Source organism: Struthio camelus, chromosome 18, assembly GCF_040807025.1.
Source record: "Struthio camelus isolate bStrCam1 chromosome 18, bStrCam1.hap1, whole genome shotgun sequence".
NCBI classification, from domain to species: Eukaryota; Metazoa; Chordata; class Aves; order Struthioniformes; family Struthionidae; genus Struthio; species Struthio camelus.
The window spans coordinates 10,746,467-10,763,414 of record NC_090959.1 but is presented as its reverse complement, the minus strand read 5'-3'; the positions used below and the strand labels follow the sequence as shown (position 1 = coordinate 10,763,414).

General features: G+C 46.0%; 1 protein-coding gene across 1 annotated transcript in view; it reads left to right on the top strand.

Annotated features, from left to right (window-relative positions):
- The first annotated feature begins 13,058 nt into the window (after positions 1 to 13,058).
- The window catches only part of NFATC2 (nuclear factor of activated T cells 2), a 104,368-nt gene continuing 100,478 nt past the window's right edge, over positions 13,059 to 16,948 (top strand). Inside the window, exon 1 of the mRNA XM_009684024.2 lies at positions 13,059 to 13,395. Within this exon, the coding sequence (XP_009682319.2) occupies positions 13,332 to 13,395 (64 nt within the window). The 5' untranslated portion in view covers positions 13,059 to 13,331. The remainder of the gene's footprint in view (positions 13,396 to 16,948) is intronic.

Below are 16,948 nucleotides of genomic sequence, written 5' to 3'. Positions count from 1 at the left end.
CACACACACACACACACACACATATATATATACATATATATAGGTTTGGAAAGGGCAGCTTTTGCTGTCCTTTATTGATAGCTAGCTTCTTGCAAGATTGCCTTCTGCAGGTCAGCATGGGTCTTTATTGTAGTTTAATGATGTGGAGTGGTTTTGTGGAGAACAAAATTTGGCAGTGGGAAGGCTGTGCACCCTGTGTGTGTCCTTGGGTGCCTTTCCCCCCCACCCCGGTTCCTGTGCCCCTGGACAAGTTGCTAGAGACGGTCGGGTACTGAGGACCTCGCGAGTTTGACCGCTAGGTGGAACTTCAGCCCTGGGATTGCCTGTCTGGCCGCTGTGTTTTCTAGAACCAGTTAGTCCCAGAGTACCCGACTGTCCCAGGGCTGCCTGCCCTTTTTTTTTTTTTTTTTTTTTTTTTAAACATTCACTCCAATTTGAACATTCGATGTGAGGAGACTCAACTCATTTAGGAAAGATAGTGGGCAAATTATCCTCGCACTTTTTTTGAACTGGTGTAACCCAGTTGTGGAGAACAAAGCTATTAATGCTGAAACCTGCTGGTGGGAGTTAGGAGAACTGGGCCTTTTGCTTGAAAAGCATACGTGCTTCTTTTAGAAAAACAATGATGCAATATCATTAGGAACAGCTATTTTTAGGATGTTCTCATCACTTGAACGTTTGATTAAGTAACGTGCTTTACCGTAGTCACACTGATAGGTCTGGCTGCTACGCTTTTGTGTCAGAAACAGTGGGAAAAGGCAGGAATTTGAAACTGAATATTCTCCAAAGGGAAAACTTCAATAACATTGATTTCAAACATAGTGCAATATGTTCGAACCAAACGAGTTCTACCAAAAACTAATAGTTATAAACATTCTCAAGAAAATAAGAAGATAGAATTGGATAAGGTAAATCTATAAGTTGTGTTACAATATTTAAATAAAACGGTGATTAAAAACTACATTATAAACTCAGTTGCAGTCATATGAAAAAGTTTTTCTTTTGGATTCTATAGGGTGTGGATGCCAGCATCTTAACCTCTCTCATGAGTAACAACTTTGGGGAGGTAAAGTAGTTAATACAAATGTTAAATAAACATTTTTGTGATGTTTGCACACATATAATGAATGCTGTAGACTCCAAAAATTACAGTAACAGACTTCTCTCCCAAGTGTTACCAATTTCCCATTTTAAATGGGTTACATAAGTCCTAGTTAGTGGTTCTTTTAATTTCTGTACAGTTTCTTTTTAATGGTGAAATGTGTAATTAAAAAAAGCTAGAAATAGTTTTTCTAGACTCGCTCTGGAAAGGGAAGGAGAATTTCTGCAAATCTTTTTTTTCACCCAAACATTGCATAATAGTAGAAATGTCAAAGATTTCCACGGGGTTTAATTTCGTTCTTTGTATGGCTGTGGTCATATAAGAAGTTTGAACACTGCAGGGGTTGGCAGATTTTTGGAAGATCACACATCCTGGGATAAGTTTTCAGCCTGAGCTTTACCAAAGAATGCCAGCGGCCTTATTTTTTTGAGTTGTGGTTGTATTATACACTGGTGTCTTTTTTTTTTTAAAGGAAAAAAAGAATAGGTGCTGGCTGGTAATTGGGTATCTTAAGGCCCTGTGCCTCATGTGTTGCAATAAAACATATAGTAGCTTCTCTTTACTTTAAAACATACAAAGAGCCAGAAAACATTGCTGATATGCCCTCTGCCTGCCTTTCCTTCTAATTTGTCAAGTACTGACAGCTGTCTATCTACTTTGCCTATTCTCTGGTGTGTTAGCCTGGCAGTAAATATCATAGTCAGCATAGTTATTCAGCAGAGGAAGGCCAAGTGCTCCTATCCCCATGTCTCAGGTAGGAAACGGCGGCAGATGGAGCCTGGGCTCTTCAGGTTGTACCGAAAACCCATGACAGAGCATGGAAAGCAACACTATTTTCTTTTTTCAACTATGAGGCTTTCTCCTCGCTTTAAACATTGAAGTCAATCCTGTAGGAAAGGTACTTACTCCATAAAGCATTCAGATTCTCTTCTTAAATTTGGAATGTGATTGCAGGCTTTAAAAAAAAAAAAAAAAGAAACTCCATATAATAGGGACTGATAAACCTCGATCCCAAATTTTTGCTGGGTGCCTCCACCTTGCAATTGGAATTGCAGTTCTAAATTACATCTGTGCTACATGCTTTGCAACTCCATGCTAAGGCACCAAGTTTCAGAAAAACGTAAGCAGCAGGTACCTGTGGAAATAGCATTGCCGCAACGACAGAGGTATAACACAAGCAAAAAGGCAGCTGAGTGTGATAGCAGTTATTTGCAGCATTAAATCCTGCTCCGGCACCCATTAAAGGTCGCTAGTGACCCTGACATGAGTGGCTCGCCTGTTTAGATGCTGTGGCTTCCTTGGCCCACAAGCTAGTCTTTGCTTGTCCTGAAACTCTTTGGGTGGTGTGGTGCTCTCTAGATTACATGGTGAATCTCCGAGTTTCTGCTTCTTGTAATTAAAGTCATAGATGATCAGCAAATTGCACAATCTGGCCTTCCTAAAAAAGTCCTTCCTTCTTCTGCTTTTTCTCCCTTTGTGGCCTAAGACCTAACTATTATTGGGTGAGTGGGTTACAAAAAAAAGGGCTTTAAAATCATTGCATTCCCACTTTAAAGCCTCCTTCTCTTGGCTTGCAGTAACTGTGCACGTAAGGAGGAATATTGTGTGCTGTTCAGAGTCTCTCACAGAAAGTAGTAACAAGAACAATCTGTGCGAAAGAATTTAGCGCATTAAAGATGGGGGTAATAGTCATTCTCATTTGTCCTTTTATGTGAAACAGATTTTATTTTAAATGTACACTCTGAGTAGCTTAACTACATCCAGAAACTTGTTTACCAGGGTAAAAGTAGAGTTGCCCACCATTTGAACTAAGAGCATGAATAGAAGCGAGTTCATTATGCTGCAAGATTCTGCTTAGTCAGCTCAGAAACACTGCCGAAGTGCACACCTTGTTGGGCACGTGGGAAGGGGGTATCTTCTGAGCCTGTGATTTCATCAGGCAGTGCATGCACTCATGTGTTGCGCATCTGCTCCCAAAAAGCTATGTTATAACTCCGTTCTAGGGTTTATATTCTCTGCATTTAAACGCAGCTCTGCCTTGTGCTAGAATTCTGGCTTTTACGTTTTTAAGACACATCACTTTTGATTCATCTTGTCTAGCAGCAGATTTTACCGGTGCATAATTTGTCAGAAAGTGATGCAAATTGCGATTGATCAGGATTCCTATTTAAAAAGAGAATAAACCTTGCCTCAGTGAGGTCGTCATATAAAATGCCACTGATGCCACGTAATGGTCTTGATGAAGCATGATACCTATTTCAATAGTAATGATGTAACTACGCTGAAAAGAAACGCCGTTTGGTGCTGAGCCTACCATAAGGGCAAGGAACGCTGTCCGCAGAAGCAGAATTCCTTTGCATCATTTGTAAATTTGAAATTAAGGTTTTGAATAAAAGGCACATTTATAAGGATCAGCATTCAGACATTCATGACAGCCTCTGTCGGACAACGTCTCCTTTCTGACCGAGTGGTTTCCAGTGAATCACTGCGTTCGGCATCTGCCGTTGCTATGGCTGCAGTCCCGTATGGCAGTGCACGCCGGGCCATCGCTGTAATCCCTGCTAGGAAGGTCCCACGTGTGAATCGGCTCCCTTGGGCTGTTCAGGGCACTGTGATGTGGAGCTGGAAGCTCGCGTGGGTCGCTGTTATCACATTGTATTACCTTTGATCCTGTTTCGAGAATTAAACAGGATAGGACCTTTGAGAAGAGACCTCTGGCTTGCAGCAGCGTGAAACAGCGTATCAGCTTGCGGCGGGGGCTAACAGCACGGCCAGCGCTCTTCTGCTGGCCCATGCAAGGTAGGATCTTACTTCTCCCTAGAGATTGTGCTGGAAACGTTTATTATGCTCTCCAGCTGCACCCCTATTAGACTCCATCCTGTTCTCCTTACGTTTGACAACCAGCCCACCATGAGCTGTAAAATTTCAGAGCCCTAGTGAAGACCAGCCAACATTTTAACCGCTCTCCTGCCAAGGCTCCCTTAGAGCGAGCCTCCAGTGCAGTGATGAGAGCTCCTGCCACTGCAGCTGTGCTAGCGGTTAGCAAGCCTGGTGAAACCTAAGCACAAGTTTTGCCCAGACAAGGTTAACCTCCCCTAATGCTCACTGCGTGGCATCCTGGGTGTCAGCCCGCTCTGTGGTCACGCCTGATTTCCATGTGTTTGTACATAGCTATTGCCTATGGATGTGGATGCGTTTCCAACTCACTTGACCTGCATGAGATCCTTTTCTCAATTTAGTCCTTAAAAATAACTGGAGCAAGTTATATCTTGATGTTTACTAATGTAGCTTTAAGTACTTAATGTACCATTTTGTCTTCATTCTAGCCTGGAACAATTACTGCAAGCCCCACAACAAGCAGAAAGGTGGTTCTAACATTGAAGGAGAATAAAGCTAAAGAAGAGCAAGCAGATTTTTCCTCTAAATTGTGAGCTGGAAACCAGCACTGCTTCCTCCCCTTATCTCCATTTGTCTCTGTTCAAGGTAAGTAAAATCCTTGGAGGAGAAGACCAGTTTTAAATAGGTTCTCCACCATCATTGTCTGCTGTTAACTATACTAAAGCAGCATTTGTCAGTGATTCACAGTGTGGCATAGGAACTTGGACATTCACCCTGACAGCTGGGCTATAAAACGAAAAAGAGATTTCTAAAAGGCCAAGGTTAGACATTATCAACTCCTCATCTATTTGGCCTTCTCCGGATACGCATCTTTCCAATCTTTAGTACCCTTTTATTTATTTGTCAAGATGCATTGCTGCCTTTTAGCTGGGTCCAGATAAATTAACCCAAGTGACAGTTTACATTTTAGGTTGAAACTAGTGCCAGAATTTCCCAGGCATCTCTCTACAGACTAAAGTTTGATTTGAAGCCACTCAGTTTTGCTTCTAGGAAGTCTCAAGCCTGCTGATGATCAGATTTTAACATCTGATCTTTCCTTTGTATGAGGAGAAATGGTCTCGAAAACAAATTTGCTAAATGAGGTTGCTATTTGCAACACTTAAGGAGAAAAATCCTTCCAAAATTAACATTGAAAAAAGTGCATTGTGCTGATATTTTGGTGCAAGATCCATGGCTGGTGTAAACTGTAAACAGACAGGTCATGCTTATTCGCACCTTTAGTGAATCTAGCCGGTTTTGTTCAAGTCCAAGTTTAATTCTTGTGAGTCTCTGTTTCTGAAGCGTGGAACTAATTTTTACAGGTGCAGTGTTCACCATAAATAGTCCTCAACAGAAAGAAACATCTTGTATTTCATGTCTGAATGACAGCTATTTCCTTCAACAGCCCATGTGTCTTTCTGTGATCTTTCATCAGGAGGGTATCACGCAGGGAAGTGATTTATAAGTGTTCCCACTCCTCTTGCTTTCAGCTCCTTCCTGTTGCCATTCCAGCTTCGAAGAACATAATGTGGCAAAGCGTTCAGTAAAACCAGAGCCTGAAGGAAATATCAGGTGTTAACATCCAATAAAATGCTAACACGCCTGAATGAACTAGAATTGCGAGGTACCTCTTGTATGGCCCAAGCAAGAACTGACCTAATGCAGCATTTTTATGATGGTGGCAGGTAAGTAGTAATTATAGACCCTGGACTCCATCATGAACTGACTTGTCAAGTTAACTTACTGTCTGAAGTACCTACAATTACATTGTGAGGGCTTTCTAAGTCCTTGTATAACTGAATGCAGTTGCTCCTGAAGAAACATAGCAACTAAATTTCAGGTGCTGAAAGAAATACTGCACTGGAAATTATGCTGGAGGGAACATTTTGTATGCTTTGGGGTAAATTAATGACTAGGTTTGGGTTTTTTAGAAAAAAAAAAGTTGTGCACAAATACATACTTTAAAATATATTTTCCTTCAAACACCAACCATTTTAACAACAGTGTAAATCAGATTTTACAGACCACATATTTCAAGTATGAAGTTCATTAAATGTGTGAAATTCTAGATTAGCTGCTGGGTGTGGCCAGTGCCACAGTAATGAATTGTAAACTGTATTTAGGATATAATATCAGATTCCCTCACCCTGGTGGTGATGTTAAAGGGGTAGCACCACCTTTTCAAAACAGTCATAACCTCTTGTTATTATCATTAGTTAGTTTAGCCATCGTGTGATATAGTTAATGACTGCATCAGTGTTTCCATCCCAAAGCTACTGTTCAGGTGTCTAACTGTATTAGTCCATTGTTGTTATAATTGATAAACCAACTCCTATCCTAGTGTAACTGAAACTTAAGGCCATCTAGTTATACATAAAATGTAGCTAGTGCTCTGATATATGTCTTTAGATATGAGAACATCACCCATCGCTATGAATCACTTCTGCATTGCATGAAAAAATCACTTTATATAGTGAGAGCAATGTGACTTTGGGTGTTGGAAACTGTCCACCAGTGCAGCTGTATACTCCAGCTGAGCCTGGAGTTGATAGGTGAAGTTATCTGAGTCCCAGAGTTCCTTGAGTATGGTGGGTTTTATAGACATCATCTTGGTCTAAGATTTCCAAATAAAGTCCTGCCTGAATAAGTCCTGCTGTGAATGCTTTGCCCTTTCAAAAGCTTTGCAAACACCCATCCCGCTGCTGCACAAGACCTAATCTCCAGCCCTGCTGGAAGGGATGCTTGCCACTCTTTGGAGGAGGGTCCATGCTGAGAACTGTGAAGCCCTTGATGCATGGTCATATGTACCTCAGTGAGGTCCAAACCCAGTCTTCCTGAAGTGAACAGCATGGGAAAAACGTTCATTTTCCCTGCAATCAGAAGGACCTCTTCAAATTCCTGCCTTCATTCTCTGCAGTAACTCCTTGGGGGGGGGGGGGAGGGCGGGGAGCAGAGGCGTATAGCTGGGGGAACTCATGAATTAGTAATGGAAAATTCCCAGGTAGCAACACAATGAGGCTGAAAATTCAGTGTTAAGAAGTTTAAGAATTGTGCAGGCACTTCTCATGCAAAGCTGTTGTTGGAGACCTGCAGCCTGGTGACTGCGGTTACAGTGACTTAAGCACTGAAAGAAACAGGTAAATGGTAAAACAAGGTTTACTTGCCTTTCCTGCACAGAGGAGCACCTCTCCAACTCCCAAACATGGCTGATGTTCCTTCTAATTACTCTAGCAAGCAATTGCTCTATTTGGCTCTCTCTCTCTTTCTCTGAGCCACAACTTAAAAACTATAGAAAGCAAAAAAAAAAAAAAACCCTATAAATATGGTTTTATAATCTTCAAGACAAGATATCTTTGGCAAGAAACCATCATTTTTCTTTTTAGTTGTTGTTGTTGTTTAATTAGCCTTGAAGTTAAAAAAAAGATTATAGTTCAATTTTGTCCTACATGCTTGTTTGCAAAGAGACTTGGAGCTGTTAACCTAATCATTGATAGTAGTTAGTAAGGCAGTGCCAATCTGGAGGGCTTAAGTGTTCCCTGAAAACAATGTTTGATGTTTAGATAAAAACATAAATCATGGAGTATAAACATCCCTCTTGATACACGTTTGCTGAATCAGAGTACACTAAGTGAATTTCAGATTTGGAATAGATCTAATGCCATTTACATCCAGTAAATGAAATTATCGCTTTTATTTCTAAGTTGTCACATTTGAATCGTGCTTGCAAAGTTCACAGTCCACTTGTACCTTCCAGAAACATTGCTTTTCCTGGCTGACTCACCCCTCGTCCTGCCACAAGCAGAAACTTCCCTAAAGTGGCTCCTTTCAAGTGTTGTGCAGACATGCTACCCAGGATCTTCCGAGGGTAATGGGATTGTCTCTTCGTCTGTTTTGTTCCCCATAACGCTTTCTTTGGCTTTGCCTATCTCTAAATTTTTTGATTCAGCTGAACGGTTTGGTTTATCTTCAGCCCAGGTGTATGTGGTCAGTGGTTAATGCTGAATCTGTTTGTGTGCCCCCGTGAGATGAATCTCCAGGAGTGTTTCAGCATTTAGCACATTATAGGAAATCTCTTGTGCAGGTCAAAACAGGCCTCCTGGGGAGAAGATTGTCCCCTTCTTGGCATGTGATGGGTTGGCCTGCCTCTTTTTCAGCGTCTTGCGCACGTGAACTCCCGCACTGCTACAATTCAGGCCTAGCAATGCCATCGCTTCGGTTCTCACCTGCAAAAAAAAAAAAGAGGTCCAGTTTTTCAGGAGGTTGCGGTCCCAGATCACTTTTCCTGTTGCTGCAGGTGCAGAGCTGGTGCTTCTCTCACAAAGAACCTGACATGAAGGTGTTGGACACTTCCATATAGAAGTAGTTACAAGCAGCCTTGTGACTGCTTTGCAAATGTGCTTCACTGACTGGAGTCTTAAATATTTCCAGGAGACAGACACGGTAGTAGGTAAAATGGAAAATTGTAGCCTAGGATGGTATTATATCAGGCCAATTCAAATAATTATATCCTCCTGGTCTCATAAAAGGACACTAATTCAAGAGCTGCCTGACTAAAGACAGCGAGAATGGGGCCCTATTGTTCTACGAGTGAGTTGAAAGACATCTATTTTTTCCTTTACAGGAAATTTTTGAGGGGAGGGGGAAGAGGAAGAATGTTCTTTACACTTTCTTCAATATCATTTTTATTTGTGGTTCTGTTTTCTGCAACTGCCTTTGTTGAAAAAAGAAATCACTCTTCACTTATAAAAATTATTTCTAATTTTCTTAAAAGAACCCTTTTACTAAAAGTCAGTTCTCCTCCCCGTTTTTTTTAAACTACTTTAACTCAAAAAATAGTCTTTCAGTTTATTGAGTTTTATTGAAAAAACAGAAAATTTCAACCAATTTTCATTTTAGATGAAAAGCTATTTCTCATTTGGAAAAAATGTTCTGATGGGAAAAATTCAAGCGGCTCTAGTTCCAATCTTTCTCTGAGAGCTGTATGTGGGTGGATTCCCCAAGCCACGTGGAGCTCATTACAAGATCAGACACTCCGTTTGTAACTTAATTAAGTGACTGAATATGTTATTCAGACAAGTGCATTGTCAGAAGTAAGCTTAAGTTGGTAACATGTTTTCTGTAGCCCTAATGCTCTAGGACTGTTATGAAAAAGGAGGGAGGTGCCAGTTTGCATTACTTAAGCAGGCCGAGCTGCAGATGTCGAGTTATTTGGTCCTCGCTTGGCTCTCTTTGGGAGTCCAGGTTAGCTGCAGCGAAGACACACCCAGAGTGTATAAATCTGGCGTTTAGGCACCAGCTCCACTTAATGCCTTAAACATGTTGAGGTTGTTCTCGGGAGTGCTTTGTATGTGGTGGCAGATTCGGGGAGAGCTGTATTTACTTTGGAAGGGTGATGAGCTTTTGTCAAAAATACTTATTGTTGCTGTGAGCCTGAAATACCTTTGCAAGTGGAAAATAGAGGTGTCTCCATGAAGTCTATTATGATAAACCCTGGGCAGTTGCCCCAGTGGCCTGAGAGCACATCCTCAGGAAGCCTTGATGTATTATCTTCTGGAGAACACAAGGAAAAAAAAAAAAGGAAACAAAAAAAGAAAAAAACCCCACCATTTTGGTTGTATTGCAAATGTTCTGGCCAGGGAGACTCTCCTTGCAAGTGCCATCTGCAGTGAACTGTACAGCAGCCCCGGCCCCGCGCTCTGCACCTTTGGTCCGGGCAGCGAGGGCATCGCTTGGTCTCCTGCAACGCGCTTGGCCAGGGGCTATCGCAGTGACAGCATCGCTCCTCAAAGCTACCTCTGTAGCTGGGGCCTGGGCTGCGACCTGGAGACATGCTCCCTCCCCTGTGTCCCAAAAAGCCTGGTCTGTTCTTGGTGAATCTCAGAGGGAGCCCTGTGCATGGTGGGGAGAGGGGGCTGGTTTTGGGGGGTAGGGATGTGGTCCAGAATGGGCCCCTCAAAGGCAGAGGAAGTGTCCTCCTAAAGAGGGAATAAATAACTATAAATATTAGCTATAAATAGGTCCTTACCTCCAAAAATAAAATCCCTTAGTGATACCAAAATAAGAAAGCAAAGGAAAGTCGGAGGTATTTGGCCTTCCTTTGAAAAGGAAGCTAAAAATAACTATATATATATAAAAATCTCTCGTTTCTAGGGAAAGTCTCTGCCCCCGCATCCAGCTTGTACAGTTATATAAGACTTGAACTATATCCCCCTTCTCCTCCATGGCCACTCGCAAAGCTCTGGGAGCAGCAGCCAGATGGAGAAAGGTTCCATCAGGAAAGTTTAACTCAGCCGTGAAGCTGCAGCCAATGGAGGACACGATTCTCTCGCTGAACTCTCCAAAAGCCTTGGAAATCTTACAGTTGTGTCATATGCTGGTTTGGGGAATGCTAGCAGTACCGAGGCCGCCGCCAGCCCTCTTTCACTTTTTTTTTTTTTCTTCACTTTGCACTGAGTTTAATTTGGGTAGCAGGATTCAGCATTTTTAAGTTGGAAAAAACTTGGTGGAAGAAGATATTTTAGGAAAACCCTGTCATGTGAACTAGCGGGAGCCGATCAAACCGAGCTATTAAAAGAAAGACATTGTATTTTTAAACGGTCCAGACTAGGGAAGCCAACCTGTGTGCCATAACCGCTGAGCTGTGACTGCTCCCCCGATTATAGCTCAGCGTGGGAGGAGGCGAAGCTTTCCATCGGGGTAGCCCATTCTCCGCTCGCTCTGGGATACCCTTTGGCAGACCGTGATGCCCGTGGACCGCCGCAGCTGCTCTCCTCTCCCACCCCTGCACCCAGCTACCCCTGCACCTCGCCCCTTCCTTAATCTTTTACCCTCAGCCCTGCTTTAACGTTGCCCCTCATCGAAGCCCCCTCCCTCATTCCTCTCCTCTGGTTTTCCCAGTGCAGTTATTACTAGTGATGCTGCAGTGAGCAGTTCAGTGCCGCGGCAAGGGGTTTGGCAGGTGGAGGGGAGGGAGGTCAGGCAAAAACAACAGTTCTGCCCTTCTCTCCAAGCAAACCAGTTATCTCGGGTTCCCCTTAATATTTCCCAATAGCAATCAGGTTGCTCCAACTTTACTTTAAAGCAGCAACTGATGCAAATAGTAGGTCCGGTCTTGAGCTTGCTTGGAAAGCACGCTGAATGGGCGTTAGGCTTTAATAGGCATGAAACCTAGCATCTATTAAAAGGCACAGAAATTCGTAGGCAGCTAGAGCTGCATGGTCCTGCCCCTGAGGCTTGTGGAGGAGCAGTGCCAGTGCTGGTACGGGATCTTCTCTCATGCATATCATGACTTGCAAGTGCTCAGTTCAGAGGGCTGTTAAAACACAGAGTATCTAGGTATGAATCTCAGTTTGAGGCATAGGTGTTTTTTGCCTTTTTGAGCCCGCTGCCGTTAAGTCCCTGGGGCTCAGGGGCTGAGCCTGGCATGGAGTAACCAAGAGAAAATCACGACAAGGGGACCAAAGGCAAAGCTTGCCAACTGCCTTACTGCTTGGAGAGCAGAAGGCATCAACAGCCCCTGATGGCGCGGGCGTTTAAACGGGGATGGAAGGAAGAGGCTTCCGGACAGCCTCTTCTTAGGGGGTTTACAAATCTCCAGGTAGCTCTTAATCACGATCCAACTCGGATAATTAAGATGCGCTGCTGGGGTAGCTGGGAGCTGGTCTCCGCCAGGGGAGCTTCCAGCGGGGGGGTCGTGCATCTTAGTTAATTGACCCTAGAAACGGGCCGTTAACGTGAAGTCCCCAAAGAGCAGGCTCCCTGACACTCTGAGGGTTCAGTGGAAGTACATTACATAACAGGCCCGTGGAGCCGGGGAAGGTATTTCCGCCTCAGCATGTCCAAAAATGACAAAGACTAGGAAAGTGAGGTGCACTGAGTTTCCCTGGCCTGCCTGCAGTTGCTAGCCTGCAAGACAACAAACTAGAGAAGCAGAAAGTTTGATTGTGATACCTCCTTCGAGTCGATTTTGGGACTCAGAGAGTGAAAAATGGAAATGTCGTGCGGGTGCCAGCCAGCCCTCCATGCAGCTCCAGGCCAAGTGCATCTGCAAAGTGACTCACTCCGGTTGCTACCCAAGACTGACCTCGACAGCCATCCCTATTTAAAATGTAAATTTCAAAGATTGGTCAGATTATATAGAAACACAGAGCAACTGCAGAGCTGTCAAGGTCCCAGATGAAGCCTTTTATATATCTGAACTCTTGATCTCTTCTGGAAAAAATATATGCAAGTCCAGTTGCATGTAGCCACAGCATTCAGGAAAGAATCAAGAGGCAGATGCTTGTTAACATTAACAGTGAAAACTATACGTTGTGAGACAGCACACGCTTCACGATATCTTTGACTTTATTTTCCTGTTTTCTTTTGCTTTATTTTCCTGTTTATACGTAGTACATGTAAACACACAGGGGTTGTCTTGGTTTCGGAGGCTTCCTTGGCTATTTCATTCTTGCTAAGCTCCACGTGTATCACTGGAAAGCCATGGGGTTTCTCCTCTCTCTTTCTAAATGGATCTAAAAATAGCAGCAGAGAGAGGTCTGTGAAATGCCACTAAACAAATTAACCGATTTTTTTTTTCATCTTCTGGGTAAAGAATTGAACCAGTGGTAATTAGAAGCGAAAGCCTGTGCCAATAACAAGATGGGTATTAATAGGGTGCTGGCAAATATAAAGACATAAATATAAGCTTGGGACTTGAGTTTTCTGAATGATTTATTCAAAGGTAAAAGCAGCAGCAGTCCGAGCTTGTCTCTACTGGGAAGAAGGAAAATTTCTGCACAGAAGCCCTGTTGCTTTGAAAGGTTTTGCAGTGCCTGCAAGTTTTGTTTAAAAAGCACACACTGGGATTTTTAACATCATCCATATTTCTTTCTTTCTTGCTCTCTAACTTTCTGCTCAACAATTAAGCGCTTGTGCTGCAGACTCAGAAAGCCGCAGAGCTGCCTTGGCCTGGAGCTGGGGAGACGTCATGGATTCCTGAGTGTGAAGTTTGCAGGAAAGCCCTCAGTTTGGGAGATGGAGGCGATCCAGGGGTTTCCATGGCACTGGGATAAACAGGAGGAAACAGTGAGGGAATCCCGTTATTTTACAGCATTCAAAGACTATAAACACTCAGAGCAGGGAAGGAAGTGGCCTTTCCCTCTCTAGTAACCCTCATCTCAGAGCAGAGAACTGACTTCACTTCAGGAACAAGCTCAGCCCAGTTCGGATCCCTCTTTGCACCTCCAAACGCTTACGGAGGAGGCGAGCAAGACGGGTTCCCTCTGCCCAGGCAGCACTGGTTGAACATGGTTTAAAGAAGATTTTTTTTTCTTTTTTCCTACTATTGATTTTTTTTTTTTTTTAATTCCTGATGCAGAGAGAAACTGCCTGTAGGCTGGTACATTACCACCACATCATGAGGTCTATGGATCAAGGTAGGGTCCTACTCCTCCTACGCTCTGTGTTTGTGTGTTGTGCGTGTGCCCTCCTGTGCGTGTTCCCTTCTTCGGTGGGGGTCTGCACAGCTCGCTCTTTTGCCCAGGTGGTTTATTGTGCTGGCTTTTACGCTCGCTCGCAGGCAACTCTGCTTGGTAGGCAGGGAGGGTTCGTGGCGAGAAGATCCCTCGGGAAGGGACTGGACGGGGTTTAGGTTTGGTTTGAAGCGCTCTGCGAAGGCGATACAAATCTGTCTGGAGAAACCTCCTTTAAACTCCAGCCAGAGGGACTCTCCTCTTCCATCACCAGAGGAGTCTCGCTTACTACCCTCCCGGCCGCTTAACCCTTCCGTTACCTGCCCAGGTCGGCGTTTCAGGGCGTTGCAGGCGGCTTTCCCGGGCCCGGCGGAGGCTGCGGCGGGGCTGGGCCGGTCCGGCGGCCCCGCTGCCGCCGGGGCGAGCCCGGCTCCCGGCGGCCGCCCGCCCCGTCGGGGCCGGCGCCGCGGCGGGGCGCCCGGGGAGGGGAGGGGAGGGGGGGAGGCCGGGCGCTGCGCGGGGCGCGGCGGCCGCGGTGCGGGCCCCCCCCGCGCCCTCCGCCGCCGCGGCCGGGCGGGCGCCGGAGGAGGCAAGAGTTAAGCGCGGCGAGAGGAGGAGTCTGCGCCGCTGTCAGCGCCCAGCGCGCCCCGAGCGCGGCGCGGACGGGCCGCTGCGCACCGCGGGTTTGCTCCGTGCCCAAGTCATCGGGGGCCGCCGGCGGCTCGCGGCAGAGCGCTGCCCTCCCGGCCCCGCCGGTGCGGGGGCGGCGCAGGCCGGGCGATGCCGGAGAGCGGCGGCCGTCCAGGCTCGCCGTCCTCCCCCGCCGCCCCGGGCGGCGAGCGGCGCGCCGGGCCCCGGGGGAGGGCGCGGCGCCGGGAGCGGCCCTGCGCGGGGCTGCGGCGGTGAAACGCCGGCACGGAGCCTTGGGAAGGGAAGGGAAGGGAAGGGGAAGGAAGGGAAAGGAAGGGAAGAGGAAGGGGCATCTCTCCGGGCGGCGGGGGCTGACAGGGAGCGGCGCCGCGGGGCCGCGGTCTGCCGCGCCCGGCGCTCTCGGCGGCGGCGCGGCCCCTCGCTGCGGAGCCGGGCGGAGGATGCTCCGCGCTTGGGTCGCCGCAGCCCGGCTCTTGTGAAGCACCCGCGGCTCAGGCAGCCCAGCGGGAGCGCTGGCTGCTCCCCGGGCTGTGCAGCCCCCCCCCGCCCCGGGTGCTCGGCGCTGCAGCCCCGGGGGTGGGCGCGGAGCGCAGGTGAGTTACTATTTTTACACGTCAGCGGGCTGCTGGTCCAAGGAGCTGTTTGGCGAGGGAGCAGGGGAGGGAGGTGGGGAAGGGAAGCACTTTTCCATTGACTAGCTCCATTTTAGATTCTACCCGCCCCCCTCCCGGCCAGCGTCGATCAAGCCTGGGAGGCTGCTCCGCGCCCGCGGAGGGGAGCTGAGCCGCCCGCGCTGGCAGAGGCGCTCAGCGCAGTGAGTTCCCGCGGCCGGGCACAGGCTCGGCCCCGCCGCTGGGGCCGGTGCAGAGCATGTAGCCGGTGTGATAACCGGTGGTATCAGAGGGCTTCGTTTGAAGGCCTTTTAGTAGTGGCTATTTATTTTCTTTTGCCTCAGCAGCTCTCGTAGTACCTGCCAAAACACACTCATTAACACATGCACCCGAAGGGGCTCATCCAAGAATTTATAAAAGCCAGTGGAAAGACTGACTGGCTTTACCGCCTAAGATCAGGCCAATTGCCCTGTCCTGTTGATCCTCGGCTTTCTCCAGCCATAACCCCCTCTCTCCTGAGTACTTCAGCTACCCTTGTTCACTCTCCTAACACCCCAGAGAAGTTATTTTGCTGCAGAGAAAGCAGGAAAGGAAAGAGATAAGAGACTGCTTGCTCTTCCCTGTGTTGGCAAGGCCACACTCTCACCTGCTTTATAGGGGCAGCATATCAAAGCGCAAGACAGCACTCTGATGGCAGCTACGAAATTTCTTTCCATTATTATGCAGCTCTGCTTTCTCCCAGGGCAGATGTTCCATGGGACATCCCTTCCCTCGGGCCCCTGAGCCCTGCAGTCGCAGACTGAAATGAAAAGCAGTGATTTTTTTTTTCCAGATCAAATATTTGAGACCGCAGTAGCCAGACTAGCAGTGCAGTCCGTTACACAACCCAGCCCAGAGATACTCCAGGAGGGATATATTCCTAGTCCCAGACGTCCATTTTCCCTAACGTAAAATGCTTACTTCTGCCAGCGGAGTAGGGGGTACAGCCTGACACAGATGTAGCTTCGTGTTGCAATTCTTCTCCCACCCGTTCCACAAAGGAAGAGCTGCATTAGGCTGCTATGGGTTAACAGCTCAAGGCACTTTTGGGATCAGTGTGTGGCTTTGGGAGGATTTCTGTACCCACAACAAAGTACAGTAGTCTCATAAATGTAGGGTGTGTAAAAGATACTGTGTTAATAATTCTGGGCTCAAGCTCCCTTTTATGATTAGAGCAGGCTCAGAATGGGAAATGAAGACTGCATGGCCTAAGCCTGTTAGAAAAAAGACGCTTCAGTGTCCTTGCTTCCTCACGCTGTGATTCTGCAAGTGTCAGCAAGGCACTAGATGTATGAAAGAGGTTCATCAGGTGACCGTGGGCCCCTATGTCATCTTGTTGGCCCATATCTGTTGCTGCTGTCACTTGCGTTAGCCCTTTTCTAGCTGTCCGTGTGCACTGTGAAACACAGTTACACCATCTAACAACCAGTGAATCATTTTCAGAGTCTTTCTTATAGCACAGAAATCACATTCACAGATGGGACACTGACATAATTGGAACGCTCTTTTATAACATTCCAATAGATATTCTAACTGAAATGTTTCATCATTCATTTTTTGAAATAGCCAAGGATAATAATATCCTAGAACTTCTTTTCCACTATTGGCTTAATCTATTATTTTTAACTATGATATGTGCATTCCTTTGGTTTGCACAGCAGACTTCACAACTTAATAGGAACATGGAGATAGGAGCAATTTTTCCATTGTCCTTTCTTGCCAAACCACTTTGAGTCTGAAATTGGGGGGTAATGTCTCTGACTCAACCTGACCCCAAAATTGAATAGTAGTGTGTGTGCGTGGGTGTCTCTTAAAGGACGTACCGGAATAATATTTCTCTCCTCTCTTTTTTTCTCTATTAGCACTCCCCACACTCCAGACCAAGCAACTAGTCACTCACGGTCTGAGCTCATTTTAAAGAGCTTGGATTAAGTCCATGTGCAAGTTTTAGTTGCCTGTTAAATTTCTAATGCCTGCCACATACACCATTAGAGCACTTAGATTTTGAGACAGCATTGGCTAGTTTTTTCTCTGTTTTTTTAGATGCTTAATGGAATTTTTTAATTTTAAATACACTTTTCTTTACTTCTTTTTCTGTTTAAAAGTTCAATGTAAGGGTATTACAGTATCACAAAAGCAGTGTAAATTGTGTGTCATCTGGTCCACTTAAAGATTAGTAGAGTCAACATATTTCTGAGATTATTTTTCTACAAGTT